At 50.7% G+C, this 14,564-nt stretch overlaps 1 protein-coding gene across 2 annotated transcripts in view; it reads left to right on the top strand.

Moving 5' to 3' along the window:
* Positions 1–1,836: 1,836 nt before the first annotated feature.
* Positions 1,837–14,564, top strand: part of LOC139276941 (phosphatidylinositol 4,5-bisphosphate 3-kinase catalytic subunit gamma isoform) — a 44,839-nt gene continuing 32,111 nt past the window's right edge. Inside the window, exons 1-3 of one of the 2 annotated variants that reach the window (XM_070894937.1) lie at positions 1,837–2,039; positions 4,089–6,053; positions 13,259–13,324. In XM_070894937.1, the coding sequence (XP_070751038.1) occupies positions 4,098–6,053; positions 13,259–13,324 (2,022 nt within the window). In that variant the 5' untranslated portion in view covers positions 1,837–2,039; positions 4,089–4,097. The remainder of the gene's footprint in view (positions 2,040–4,088; positions 6,054–13,258; positions 13,325–14,564) is intronic. The other variant, XM_070894938.1, reaches the window with a different exon arrangement.

Genomic DNA, 14,564 nt, shown 5'->3' on the forward strand with positions numbered 1-14,564 from the left:
TCCCCCCCCCCAGCCTCAATCGCTCCCCCCCCCAGCCTCTCTCGCTCGCCCCCCCAGCCTTTCTCGCTCCCCCCCCAGCCTCTCGCTAACCCCCCGAAGCTTCTCTCGCTCCTCCCCCTTCCAGCCTATCTCGCTCCTCCCCCTTCCAGCCTATCTCACTCCCTCCCCCAGTCGGAGGGGCAGTGCTGAGGGAGCGCTGCACCATTGGAGGGACAGTGCTGAGGGAGCGCTGCACTGGCCGAGGTGCCGTCTTTCGGATGCTCTCAGGTGGACGGAAAAGATCCCATGGCACTATTTCGAAGAAGAGCTGGGGTGTTATCCCCGGGACCTGGGCCAATATTATCCCTCAATCAATATCACAAAAACATTATCTGGTCATTATCACATTGCTGTTTCAGGGAGCTTGCTGTGTGAACATTGGCAGCCGCGTTTCCCACATTACAATAACGACTAAACTCCAAAAAATACTGAATTGGCCATAAAGAGCTTTGAGATGTCCTGAGGTTGTGAAAGGCGCTATATAAATTCAAGTTTTTTTTTCTGGGTGGATTTAGGTGCCCGAACGGGCAGGGCCTGAGTCTGGCCCAAAATTGGTCTAAATAATCTGGGGAAGAAGCCGAGGTCTCGACAGGCTTACTCGCCCTTCAGAGTGAACGAATTTCGGACTGGACCTATTGGTCGGCAGCGGCCCTTTGGTAGGTGGCGTGTTAGGGCGGGGGGTGGGGATGACAGCGGCGGTGGGGGGTGGTTGCAATACCACAGCTCACTTTTTCAGTAGTGGCCCTTTCCCAGGCAATATCCACGCCAGCGAAGCCCAGCGGAGACAGTCACCTGGAGCTAGCGGGAACGGCTCGGGCAGTGGGGTGGAAATTGACCCTGTTACCACTCTTCATTGGACACACAGCAGGGGCAGTAAAAGGGTACGGAACCATATACAGACCTTCGGTATGGTATGCATTTCACATCCCAAAATGATTTACAGCCAATGAAGTACTTTTGGGTTTTAGTCACTGTTGTAACATAGGAAACGTGACAGCCAATTAGCACACAGCAACTTCCACAAACAGCGATATGATAAGGAATATGAGCAGGTCACATTCAGCCTCTCAGATAATCTGCTTTCGTGATGTTGGTCTGGACACAGGCCAGCTTATCTTCAAAATAGTGGCCGTGCGATCTTTTACATCCACCTGAGCGTGTAGACGGGGCATCAGTTTAACTTCTCATCTGAAAGACGGCATCTCTGACAGTGCAGTGCTCCCTCAGTACTGCCTCTCCGACAGTGCAGCGCTCCCTCAGTACTGCTCCTCAGACAGTGCAGCGCTTCCTCAGTACTGCTCCTCAGACAGTGCAGCACTCCCTCAGTACTGCCCCTCCGACAGTGCAGCACTCCCTCAGTACTGCCCCTCCGACAGTGCAGTGCTCCCTCAGTACTGCCCCTCCGACAGTGCTGCGCTCCCTCAGTACAGCCCCTCCGACAGTGCAGCACTCCCTCAGTACTGCCCCTCCGACAGTGCAGCGCTCCCTCAGTACTGCACTGGGAGTGTCAGCCTAGATTTTTGTGCTCAAGTCTCTGGAGTGCGACTGGAACTCACACTGAGCCTCGGCTGACAGAGCTAAAGGTGCCACCCAGTGTTGTACTGAGCCACACAGACCCTCTGTATCGTGAAGAGGCCGAGGCGCTTTGGCCCCTTGAGCGGACAGGAGCAGCTCTGTTGATACTGGATATTGCTGTCTAACCGGTGGGGCGGGTAACCGATTAACTAGGAATGAGGAAACTGCAGTGATTGCGCCATGTCATCTCACACCTGACTACCATTTCACACAAACACTGGTTCCTCAGGTGATACCATCTGCCACGGTCAAACGTTCCAGCTCAATCTGACCCTCACTTCCCCCGTCAAAAACAAAATACCCGTCGCCTGTGTGAGCTTCTGTCTTGCCTTCAGGGATAAAGCAGGGACTGAGAGAGCAGCTGTCAAAGACACGCAACACTCGCTCGACTGTGAAGCCTGTGTCGGAATCTGTTTGAAATTCAGGTAATGGGATGTTGAACAAGCTCCCAGGCTTGTTCCATTCTTCAGAAAGGGGGTGTTCTGTGCTCAAAACAAAAATAACGTTGCTTGTTTTCTTAACAACTTGTATTTATATAGTGCCTTTACAGTAGGAGTACTAGGAGACACAAAGATTTGACACTGAGCCACATAAGGCGAAATTAGGGCAGGTTGGTCTAAGAGGAAGGATTTAAGGAGTGTCTGAAAGGACAAAGAGAGGCGGAGAGGTTTAGGGAGGGAGTTCCAGAGCTTGGGGCCTAGGCAACAGAAGACATGGCCACCAATGGTTGAGCGATTATAATCAGGGATGCTCAAGAGGGCAGAATTAGAGGAGCGCAGACATGTCAGGAGATTGTGAGGCTGGAAGAGATTACAGAGACGGGGAGGGGCGAGGCCATGGAGGGATTTGAAAACAAGGATGAGAAGTTTGAAATCGAGGCGTTGCTTAACCGGGAGCCAATGTAGGTCAGGCGTGATGGTTTTTGGGACTTGGTGCATGTTAGGACATGGATAGCCGAGTTTTGTATCACCTCAAGTTTACGTGGGGTAGAATATGGGAGACCAGTCAGGTGTGTATTGGAATAGTCAAGTCTGGAGGTAACAAAGGCTTAAATTAATTCTCGGAAATATTGTCCATCCCTAATTGCAATTGAGAAGGTGGCAATGAGTCCATGTGGTGAAGGTACTCCCACAGTGCTGTAAGGGAGGGAGTTCAAGGATTTTGTCCCAGCGACAATGAAGGAACAGCTGATATATTTCCAAGTCAGGACTTGGAGGGGAACTTGGAGGTGATGGTGTTCTCATGCGCCTGCTGCCCTTGTCCTTCTGGATGGTAGAGGTCGTGTGTTTGGGAGAAGAAGACTTGGCGAGTTGCTGCAGTGCGTCTTCTAGATATTACACACTACAGCCACGGTGCGCTGGTGGTCGAGGGAGTGGATGTTTAAGGTGGTGGATGGGGTGCCGATCAAGCAGGCTGCTTTGTCATATATGATGTCAAGCTCCATGACTGTTGTGGATGCTGCACTTATCCAGGCAAGTGGAGAGTATTCCATTACACTCCTGAATAGCCCACTATTGCATGACATCATTCGAAAGGAGATTGGCATCAAGCTGCTTTATGTCATCAATAGACATCACAACCGAAACGGTGGCCCTTTAAACATCACTAGGGGTTGGTTATTGCAAAGGAGGGAGCTTTACTCTGTATCTAACCCATGCTGTACCTGCCCTGGGAGTGTTTGATGGGACAGTATAGAGGGAGCTTTACTGTATCTAACCAGTGCTCTCCTTGTCCTAGAAGTGTTTGATGGGACAGTGTATAAGGAGCTTTATTCTGTATCTGTCCTGGGAGTGTAGAGGGAGCTTTACTCTGTATCAAACCCATGTTGTACCTGCCCTGTGAGTGATTGATGGGGCAGTATAGAGGGAGCTTTACTCTCTATCTAACCTGTGCTGTACCTGCCCTGGGAGCGTTTGATGGGACAGTGTAGAGGGAGCTTTACTCTGCATCTAACCCGTGCTGTACCTGTCCTGGGAGTGTTTGATGGGACAGTTTAGAGGGAGCTTTACTCTGTATCTAACCCGTGCTGTACCTGTCCTGGGAGTGTTTGATGGAACAGTGCAGAGGGAGCTTTACTCTGTATCTAACCTGTGCTGTACCTGCCCTGGGAGTGTTTGATGGGACAATGTAGAGGGAACTTTACTCTGTATCTAACCTGTGCTGTACCTGCCCTGGGAGTGTTTGATGGAACAGTGTAGAGGGAACTTTACTCTGTATCTAACCCATGCTGTACCTGCTCTGGGAGTGTTTGATGGGACAGTGTAGAGGGAGCTTTACTCTGTATCTAACCCGTGCTATACCTGCCCTGGGTGGGAAGAATTAGACCCAGCACTTTGCTGTTCTGTGTCTCATTAGTGGACCGCTCAATTACCCACTGAGCCTCTTGAGGAAGCCATTCCCTTGAACCCTCGATTGCTGCCACAATGTCTTTGTGTTTCTCCTGATTGTATGACATGCTGCCTTGTGTCCTGCAGAGGGGGAACATGGACCCGTTAGCAGCGCAGTCCTCCGTTGAGCAGGACGAGGACGAAAGCGAGTTGTTCAAGGATGGGCCGTTTACTGACTGCGGCACAATGCTCTTTGCCTGCGTGCTTCCAACCAAGCGGCCGCACGACGGCCATAGTGAGGTGGTCACTGTGGAGCTGCCGGTGAACAGCACGGTGAGGAACCTGCGCATGGTGACCTGGATGACGGCCAGGAACGAAAGTGCTCGGCCTTCCGCCTACCAGCTCTCCAGTCCCGACTCCTACCAGCTCCTGTACCGGAAGGGCACGACCTGGTATGAGATCTACGACGACCAGCAGTTGCTGCGGACCCTGGACTCGGCGAAGTACTGGAAGAGCCTTGGCCTGAAGAAGGGCCTGCTGTACGTCAAGAGCCGGCCCGCGGAGACGGAAGAGGACGAGCAGTTCTGGAAGCGGCTGGCCTACCTGATTGGCTATGACGTACGGAAGGCCATCACCTGCCAGCGCGACGAGCTGGGCTCCGCCCGCAGGAAGCTGGCCGCGGCCAGACAGGCCGAGCTACACAAGCGGGACAGTCGGGCCTACGCAATGGAGCCTTGGCTGGCCGCCAGCCCTCTTCCCAAGGCCCTCGAGAGTCAAGTCAGCAAAGAGCTGGTGGTCGCCATCCACCACAATGGCACCAGTCACAAAATGAAGGTGGGGATCTGTGACACGCCCGACGCGATCATTGGCTCCTACACACAGAAGATGGCCGAGAAAGGATTGCCGGCACTCGGTGCTGACCGCAGCTTAGTCCTCAAGGTCTGCGGGAGAGAAGAGTACATCACCGGAGACCGGCCGCTGGTGGACTTTATCTGGGTCCGGCACTGCATCAAGAGCAAGGAGGAACTGCGCTTGGCATTGGTCACCTCCCCGACCCTTGCAGATGACGAGGTGAACATTGCGGACTGGCCTCTGGTTGACCAATGCACAGGCCTCACCGCCACCCATGACCAGCTGACCCTCAGGGGCAAGGATATTGAGCAGGTGGCGGTGCTATCACTCTGGGATTGCAATAGACGCTTTCGTGTCAAGATTGTGGGTGTGGACTGCCCAACATTACCAAGCAAAAGTCTCCCAAATATATACGTGGAGGCGGCAGTGTGCCATGCGACTAATGTTCTTTCTGCCGCAAGGTCTCAACCGATGCCTTTCACAGAAGAAGTTATGTGGAACGCTTGGTTGGAGCTGGACATCTTGGTGAAGAACCTCCCCCAGGGATCGAGGTTGAGCCTGTGCGTGTACGGGGTGGACGCTGAGAGCTCCAGTGCCAGAGACGGAAGGTCCAACCTGCAGAATGCCATGGATGGAGATCCGCACAGAGGCAAGGCGAAGCTTTTATACTTTGTCAACCTCCTTCTGATTGACCACCGCTCGTTCCTCCAGCAAGGGGAGCACATCCTTCACATGTGGTCCTACTCAGACCGCGAGGAAAGCCTCGTCACCCACGAGGTGGACAAACTCTCATCCAAGACCAACCCAGACGTCGAGAACTCCGCGGCCATCTGCATCGTGCTGGACATGTACAATTACCCAGTGGCTTTACCGAGCGGCAAGATGTCAAGGTCCAGTTCGGCCAATCAGGCGTCGGACGATGAGGATGTCCCTACTAAAGAGGAGGCAAAGAGCGCAGGATCTCAGGCCTCCCTGAGTGGCTCGCGGACGGATATGCTCAAACGATTCACACAGGAGTGTGCCCGGTACAGCAACTCCCTGCCCAAATTTCTCAGCACAGTTCAATGGGGTGACCTTAAAGCGGTGGAGGAAGTCCATTGGCTTTTCGAGCACTGGAACCCTCCGGAACTGGATATCGCCATCGCGCTGGAACTCCTCAGCATTAACTTTGCCGATGAGAAAGTCAGGACCTTATCTGTCCATCGACTTGAAGAATTGGACAACGACCACCTGTTGAGATACCTCCTGCAGCTGGTACAGGTGCGCTTGCCTCTCCTTATTACAGTCTTTTCCTCAAGGGTCCCGACCTGTGAGGGAACGGGTCTGGGAGTAAGAATATATGCAGGAGTAGACCATTCGGCCCCTCGAGCCGGCTCCGCCATTCAGTATGATCATGACTGATCTTTTACCTCATCTCCACTTTCCCGCCCAATCCCCATATCCCTCGATTACCCTAGAGTCCAAAAATCTATCGATCTTAGCCTTGAATATACTCAACGACTGAGCCTCCACTGGCCTCTGGGGCCGACCTCTTATTCTGAGACTGTGACCCCTGGCTCTGGACTCCCAAAACAGGGGAAATAGCCTCTCAGCATCCACCCTGTCAAGCCCTGTAAGGATTTTATACTTTTCAATGAGATCACCTCTCATTCTTTTAAGCTACAGAGTATAGACCCAATCTACTTAATCTCACCCTAAAGTGCTCAGTCTTCATATGGCAGTCAAATTTGGCAGTCTTTATAGAATCATAGAAAAATTACGACATAGAAGGAGGCCATTCAGCCCATTGTGTCCATGCCGGTTGAAAAAGAGCTATCCAGCCTAATCCCACCTTCCAACACTCGGTCCATAGCCCTGCAGGTTACGGCCCTTCAAGTGCACATCCAAGTACTTTTTAAATGTGATGAGGGTTTCTGCCTCTACCACCTTTCAGGCAGTGAGTTCCAAACTCCCATCACCCTCTGGGTGAAGAAATGTTTCTTCATCTGCCCTCTAATCTTTCTACCAACTACTTTAAATCTATGCCCCCTGGTTATTGACCCCTCTGCTAAATGAACAAGGTCCTTCCTATCCACTCTATCCAGGCCCCTCATATCTCCCCTCAGCCTCCTCTGTTCCAAGGAAAACAATCCCAGTCTATCCAATCTTTCCTCACAGCTAAAGTTTTCCAGTCCTGGCAACATCCTCGTAAATCTCCTCTGCGCTCTTTCTAGTGCAATCACATCCTACATGTAATGTGGTGACCAGAACTGCACGCAGTACTCAAGCTGTGTATCCTAACTAGTGTTGTATACAGTTCTAGCATAATTTCCCTGCTCTTGAATTCTATGCCTTGGCTAACAAAGGAAAGCATTCCGTATGCCTTTTTGACTACCTTATCAACCTGTCCTGCTATTTTTAAGAAACTGAGGACATACAGTCCAAGGTCCCTCTGTTCCTCCACACCTCTCAGTATCCTACCATTTAATGTGTATTCCCTTGCCTTGTTGCCCCTCCCCAATGCATTACCTCACACTTTTCAGGATTGAATTCCATTTGCCACTTTTCTGCCCAACTGACCAGTTCATTGATATCTTCCTGCAGTCTAAAGTATTCCTCCTCACTGTCAACCACATGGCCAATATTTGTATCATCTGCAAATGTCTTTATCATACCCCCCCTACATTTAAGTCTAAAGCATTAATATAAATTACAAAAAGTAAGGGACTGAGTACTGAGCTCTGTGAAACCCCACTGGAAACAGCCTTCCAATTGCAAAAACACCCATCGACCATTACTCTGCATCCTGCCACTGAGCCAATTTTGGATCCAATTTGCCACTCTCCCTTGGATTCTATGGGCTTTTACATTTTTGATCAGCCAACCATGTGGGACTTTGTCAAAAGCCTTCCTAAAATCCATGTAAACTACATCAAACACACTGCCCTCATCGATCCTTCTTGTTACCTCCTCAAAGAACTCAATCAAGTTAGTCAGACACGACCTTCCCTTAACAAATCCATGCTGACTGTCCTTGATTAATCTGTGTCTTTCTAAATGAAAGTTTATACTATCCCTCAGAATTGATTTCAGTAATTTTTCCACCACTGAGTTTAAACTAACAGGTCTGTAATTACTCGGTTTATCCCTACCTCCCTTTTTAAATAATGGTACAACGTTAGCAGTTCTCCAATCCTCTGTCTCCATTCCTGCAGCCAGTGATGATTGGAAAATGATGGTCAGAGCCTCTGCAATTTCCTCCCTTGCTTCTTTTAATAGCTGCAGATATATTTTATCCGGTCCTGGCAATTTATCTACTTTCAAGGATGCTAAACCCTTTAATACTTCCTCCTTTACTATGTTTATCCCATCCAACATTTCACTATCTTCCTCCTGAACTTCAACGTCGGCATCGTACCCCTCTTTTGTGAAGACAGCCGCAAAGTATTCATTTAGTACCTTACGCACATCCTCTGCCTCCACACATAGATCACCATTTGGTCCCTAATAGGCCCTACTCTTTCCTTAGTTATCCTCTTGATCTTTATGTAATTATAAAACATCTTTGGGTTTTCTTTGATTCTACTTGCCAATATTTTTTCATGTCCTCTTTTTGCTTTCCTGATTTCCTTCTTAATTTCACCCTTGCACTTTCTATACTCTTCCAGGCTTTCTGCAATCTGGAGCTCACGATATCTGATATAGGCTTCTCTTTTTTGCGTTATCTTACCCTGTATGCACCTTGTCATCCATAGGGCTCTAAATTTGGCAGTTCTACTGTTTTTCTTTGTAGAAACATGTTTACCCTGAACTCCATGTACCTTGAATGCCTCCCATTGCTCTGGCACTGATTTACCTTCAAGTAACTGTTTCCAGTCCACTTTTGCTAAATCACTTCTCAACCGAGTAAAATTGGCCTTCTCCCAATTTACAACCCTTACTCCTGTTTTTTCTGTCCTTATCCATAATTATGCTAAAACTAACTGAATTATGATCACTGCTACAAAAATGCTCTCCCACTGATACTCCATCCACCTGCCCAGCCTCATTCCCTAACACTAAATCCCGAACTGCCCCCTCCCACACCCCACCCTCTTGTTGGGCTTGCTACTTATTGGCTAAAAAAGTTCTCCAGAAAGCAATTTAGGAATTCTGTGCCCTTTGTACCTTTTATACTGAAATTAACCCGGTTAATATCGAGGTAGTTGAAATCCCCCACTATTATTGCCCTATTCTTTTTGCACTTCTCAGAAATATGCCGACAAATTTGCTCTTCTATCTCCCTCTGACTGTTTGGGGGTCTATAGTACACGCCCAGCAGTGTGATCGCCCCTTTTTTGTTCTTTAATTCAACCCAGATGGCCTCATTTGATGACTCCCTCTAACATCTCATCCCTCCTCAAAGCTGTAATTGTTTCTTTAATCAATATTCCCCCCCTTCCTTTTTTTACCAGCCTCTCTATCCCATCTGAAAACCCTGTAACCAGGAATGTTGAGCTGCCATACCGCCTATGATGATCTTTCAGCCATGTTTCAGTAACAGCTATAATATCATACTCCCAAGTGTCTATCTGTGCTCTCAGCTCATCTGTCTTATTCCCTATACTCCTTGAATTGAAATATCATTATCATCATAGGCAGTCCCTCAAAACGAGGATGACTTGCTTCCACGCCAAAAAAGGATGTGTTCACAGGTGTTTCAATGAAGGACCTAATATTCCAGATCCTGAACTACATCCTGAAGGGTGGAAGACGCCTGGATTTTTTTAACGTGGGGTGGCAGTTGCACACCAGCAACCACATGGGCTTGATAGAGCTAGATCTTGGTCCAGTGACAAGGGTTATCCAAGACAACTGGAGACCAGCTCTGCTGCACGGACCTAGTGCGCACTTATATCGCAGTGTGGGCTGGCATTTGCTGCCCCTGGGCCTTCGCCTCTTCTAGCCCCAAACTCACGCCTCTCCTGGGCCCTGATCCCGTCCCTCTACAGTCTCTCGCCGCTCCTTCACCCCAATCTCGCTGCTTCTGCTGTACCCGCCCACACACCAATCACCGATCTGGACCTTGATGACGTCACTCTTCGCTGCCATCGCCCTCCTGCACCAGCTCGCGCTGCTCCTGAGGCCGCTCGCCTCTGGTGTTCTCACGCAGGTCGGGGTTGAAATATATACCATTTAGCACTGCCAAACTTTCTTGTTTCTTTTCTAGCTTTTGTTTCCTCTGTCTTCCAAATTTGCTTACTAATTTTCTGCCATCCAATTCCAGCTTTGCTTCTCTCCCCTCTGACAATGCTCAGGTTCCCATCCCCCTGCCAAGCTAACTTAAACCCTCCCCAACAGTACTAGCAACCCCCGCCCCCCGCGAGGATACTGGTCCCGGCTCTGTTGAGGTGCAACCCGTCCGACTTGTACAGGTCACATTTCCCCCTGAACTGGTCCCAATTCCTCAGGAATCTAAAGCCCTCCCTCCTGCACCATCCCTCCAGCCACGCACTCATCCATTCTATCTTCCTATTTCTGTATTCACTAGCATGTGGCACTGGGAGTAATCCGGAGATTACTACCTTTTGAGGTCCTGTTTTTTAATCTCCTAGCTTCCTAAAATCTGCCTGCAGGATCTCATCCCTCTTTCTACCTTTGTCATTGGTCCCGATATGGACCACGAACTCTGGCTGTTCACCCTCCCCCCTCAGAAGGTCCTGCAGCCGCTCGGTGACATCCCTTGACCCTGGCACCAGGGAGGCAACATACCATCCTGGAGTCACGTCTGCGGCCACAGAAATGTTTGTCTTTTCCCCGACTATCGAATCCACTACCACTATTTCTCTTCCATTCTTCTTCCTCCCCCCGCGCCCCCCTCCACCCCCGTGCAGCTGAGCCACCCGTGGTGCCATGGACTTGGCTCTGGCTGCACTCCCCAGAGGAACCACTGCCCCCACCGGTACTCAGAGCTGAAAACCAGTTAGTGAGCGAGGTGGACTCAGTGGGGACTCCTGCCCTACCTGCCTGGTCCTCCTCTTCTATCTGGCGGTCACCCATTCCCTCTCCGTCTGCACACTCTTCAGCTGTGGGGTAGCCACCTCCAGAAACGTGCTATCTATGAAGTTTTCAGCCTTGTGGATGCACCGCAGTGACTCCAGCTGTCGCCCAAGCTCCAAAATGCGGAGCTCAAGCTGCTGTAGCTGGGGCCGGGCATCGCATCATCAGCAGTCATTGTTGCATGCTCCTTCGGAGCATTGCTTGGCAGATCATAAATCTCCATCTCTCATGATCTCTCCTCAGGCTGGAGAAGATCCCTAGATCCTGGGGCCGGAGGTCAGCTGTAATAGTCAAGCATCAGGTCCTTCAGGGCCTTCCAAGGTCAGGGAGGGTTTCCGGAGGACCAAGGCTCTGGGTGGCCATGTGACTGGTCAAGTCGGGCCACAAGGCCCCTTTCGGCCGAATTGTGCCACATATGGTTGGGCCGTGGTCTTTCTGACCTGACCATCGGTGGCCTGCTTACATGTGCCCGAGTGGGACAAACACCTTTGAAGACACAGCTGTCCCTCAGATCGGTTTCTGCCCGGTCAGCCTGCGAGAGGGGTTATTGACCTATGAGGAGAGATTGAGTAGACTAGGCATATATATTCTTTAGAGTTTAGAAGAGTGAGAGATGATCTCACTGAAACATACAGCATTCTTACGGGCTTGACAAGGTAGATGCAGGGCGGATGATTCCTCTGGCTGGGTCACAGTCTCAATAAGGCCATTTAGGACTGAGACGAGGAGAAACTTCTTCACAGAGGGTTGTGAATCTTTGGAATTCTCTACCCCAGAGGGCTGTGGAGAATTCCAAAGATTCTTTGAATATATTTGAGACAGAGCTGGATATTAAGGGAATCAAGGGATATGGGGATAGAACAGGAAAGTGGAGTTGAGGTAGAAGATCAGCCATGATCTTATTGAATGGCGGAGCAGACTCGAGGGGTCGAATGGCCGAAGTCTGTTCCTAATTCTTATGTTCCTATGAGAGACTCCCACATCTCTGATGCACATGCGATAATCGGAGCAAATATTACACAGCGAAGCTCTATTGCGGTGACCACATGATCCTGTCCAGGTCCATCATCGTCTGGAGCATCAATGCAACTCATAGAGTCACAGAATCTTATAGCAGAGAAAGAAGCCATTTTCTATTTAATTTAATGGATCCTGCCAGCATTTATTGCCCATCCCTAATTGCCCTTGAAAAGTTGGTGGTGAGACGCCTTATACAACTGAGTGGCTTGCTGGACCATTTCAGAGGGCTGTGGGTCTGGAGTCACATATAGGCCCAGATCGGGTAAGGATGGCATATTTCCTTCCCTAAAGGACATTAATGAACCATTCGGCCCAACGTGCCTGTGCCGGCTCTTTGAAAGAGCTGTCCAATTAGTCCCACTTCCCTGCTCTTTCCCATAGCCCTGCAAATTTTTTTTCTTAAGTATTTATCCAATTCACTTTTGAAGGTTACAATTGAATCTGCTTCCAGGCAGCCTGTTCCAGATCACAACACCTCGCTGCGTGGAAAAAAATGTGTTTCCTCATCTCCCCTCTGGTTCTTTTGTCAAGTTATCTTAAATCTGTCTCCCCTGATTACCGATCCTCCCTAGCCTAGGGGCAGTGAAACCAACTATAACAACCTAACCCTGTCCTGGGTAAGATAACTGATGGAACATGTGAGCTTCTCGGAGAGGGAGCTTTTAGTGTGAGGTAAAATCAGACCGTCGATCCTACGATTAGAAACGTGTAGAGAACATCGTGCATCACCCAATGGGGCACGTGTCACAATCTGATCGTATCATTGGCTGTGCAACTCTCCAATCAAATAATCACACCCCAATCCAACCATGTGACTGGCCAGTCTGCTGATAAAGGCGCCCTGATTTCATAGAGCAACCCAGCCCCTCCTTTCTCCCCACCTAACCCTCTAACCCGCACACCTTCTCCCCTTCCTTTCCCCTCCAAGCCCCCTCCCTTCCCCACCCTTTACCCCCCCCCACTCCCCATCTCCTCCCCTTCCACTTTCCCCCATTCCCCTCCTCCACCTCCATTCCCCTTCCATCCAATTCCCCCTCCCCTCCACTCCCCTCCTCCTCCCCTCCACTCCCCTCCCTGGCCCCTTGTCCAACCCACTGGCCTTCTACGGTCAGCTGAAGGCCCCTCCCCAGGCATGTCCTGTGGAATGGTGACCACCTGAGCCAGTGGCGTGGAGATAAACCTGCCTCCACCCGCCCCGCCGCCCCCAATCCCCATGTCCATCCCATAACCCCTGACCTGTGTGCGTGGACCTCAGCTGAGGCGGTTCACACCCTGACGACACTGACCGTCGGCAATCACACAGACCATGCCGCTGCGTTCGGAGTGGGCTGATCCGCCGCCGGCCGCGATTCGCCACTTCACTCCGTGTCTCTGCTGTGGAACTGGCGCGGGATTTCTGAGCCTTGTTGCATTGTGTGTTTGTCCAGGCATTGAAGTTCGAACCGTATCACGACAGCGGGCTGGCCAGGTTCCTGATCCGGTGTGCGCTGAGGGTGAGTGTCCGTTACACCGCACCGCGCTCACCGCAACACACCATGCGTGGAGTTCTGCTCCTGCCCCGCGGCAGCTTCTCAATCACGCCTCACACGTGAGCTTTCTGACCTGCTTAAATAAGAATGACTTGCATTTTTATCGCGCCTTTCATAACCTCAGGACGTCCCAAAGCCCTTCATAGCCAATGAAGTATTTTTGACGTGTAGAGACTGTTGTAATGTAGGCAACATGGTAGCCAATTTGCGCACAGCACAAACAGCAACGTGATAATGACCAGATAATCTGCTTTAGTGATGTTGATTGAGGGATAAATATTGGCCCCAGGACACCGGGGAGAACTCCTCTGCTCTTCTTCGAAATAGTGCCGTGGAATCTTTTACGTCCACCTGAGAGGGCAGATGGGGCCTCAATTTAACTTCACATCCGAAAGATGGCATCTCTGACAGTATAGCGCTCCCTCAGTACTGCCATTCTGACCGTGCAACACTCCCTCAGTACTAACCCTCTGACTGTGCAGTGCCCCCTCAGTACTGCCCCTCCGACAGTGTGGTGCACCCTCAGTACTGCCCCTCCGACAGTGCGGCGCTCCCTCAGTACTGCCCCTCCGACAGTGTGGCACTCCCTCAGTACTGCCCCTCCGACAGTGCGGCACTCCCTCAGTACTGCCCCTCCGACAGTGCGGCACTCCCTCAGTACTGCCCCTCCGACAGTGCGGCACTCCCTCAGTACTGCCCCTCCGACAGTGCGGCACTCCCTCAGTACTGCCCCTCCGACAATGCGGCACTCCCTCAGTACCTATCCTCCAACAGTGCAACATTCCCATAGCACGGCACTGCGAGTGTTGGCCTAGATTATTTGCTGAAGTCTCTGAAGTGGGACCTTCGAGTCTCGGATGAGAGAGAGTGCGACCCACTGAGCCACCGCTGACAGTGCAGGAAAGTCAGAACTCTGGGGGCGCGGAGAGATTTTGGATGAATGCGATTCCTTGTGTTGTGTTCATAGTCTGTTACACAAACTCTCACTGGACAGGCATTGGGATCCTGCGGGAGCTATTCACCGTTGCTGCAAACATTCTGATTCATGCTGGTTTTGGGTCACCACTTTGGGAGTTGTTATAAAGGACATAGTTAAGTTACATTACTCCTGTTTCAGTCACTCTCTTTATTTACATACACAACATAATTTGGCGATGAGGATGAATCAAATTAGCCTCCCTACCCCTCTGCCCCCCCCCCACCC

Source organism: Pristiophorus japonicus, chromosome 12, assembly GCF_044704955.1.
Source record: "Pristiophorus japonicus isolate sPriJap1 chromosome 12, sPriJap1.hap1, whole genome shotgun sequence".
NCBI lineage: Eukaryota > Metazoa > Chordata > Chondrichthyes > Pristiophoridae > Pristiophorus > Pristiophorus japonicus.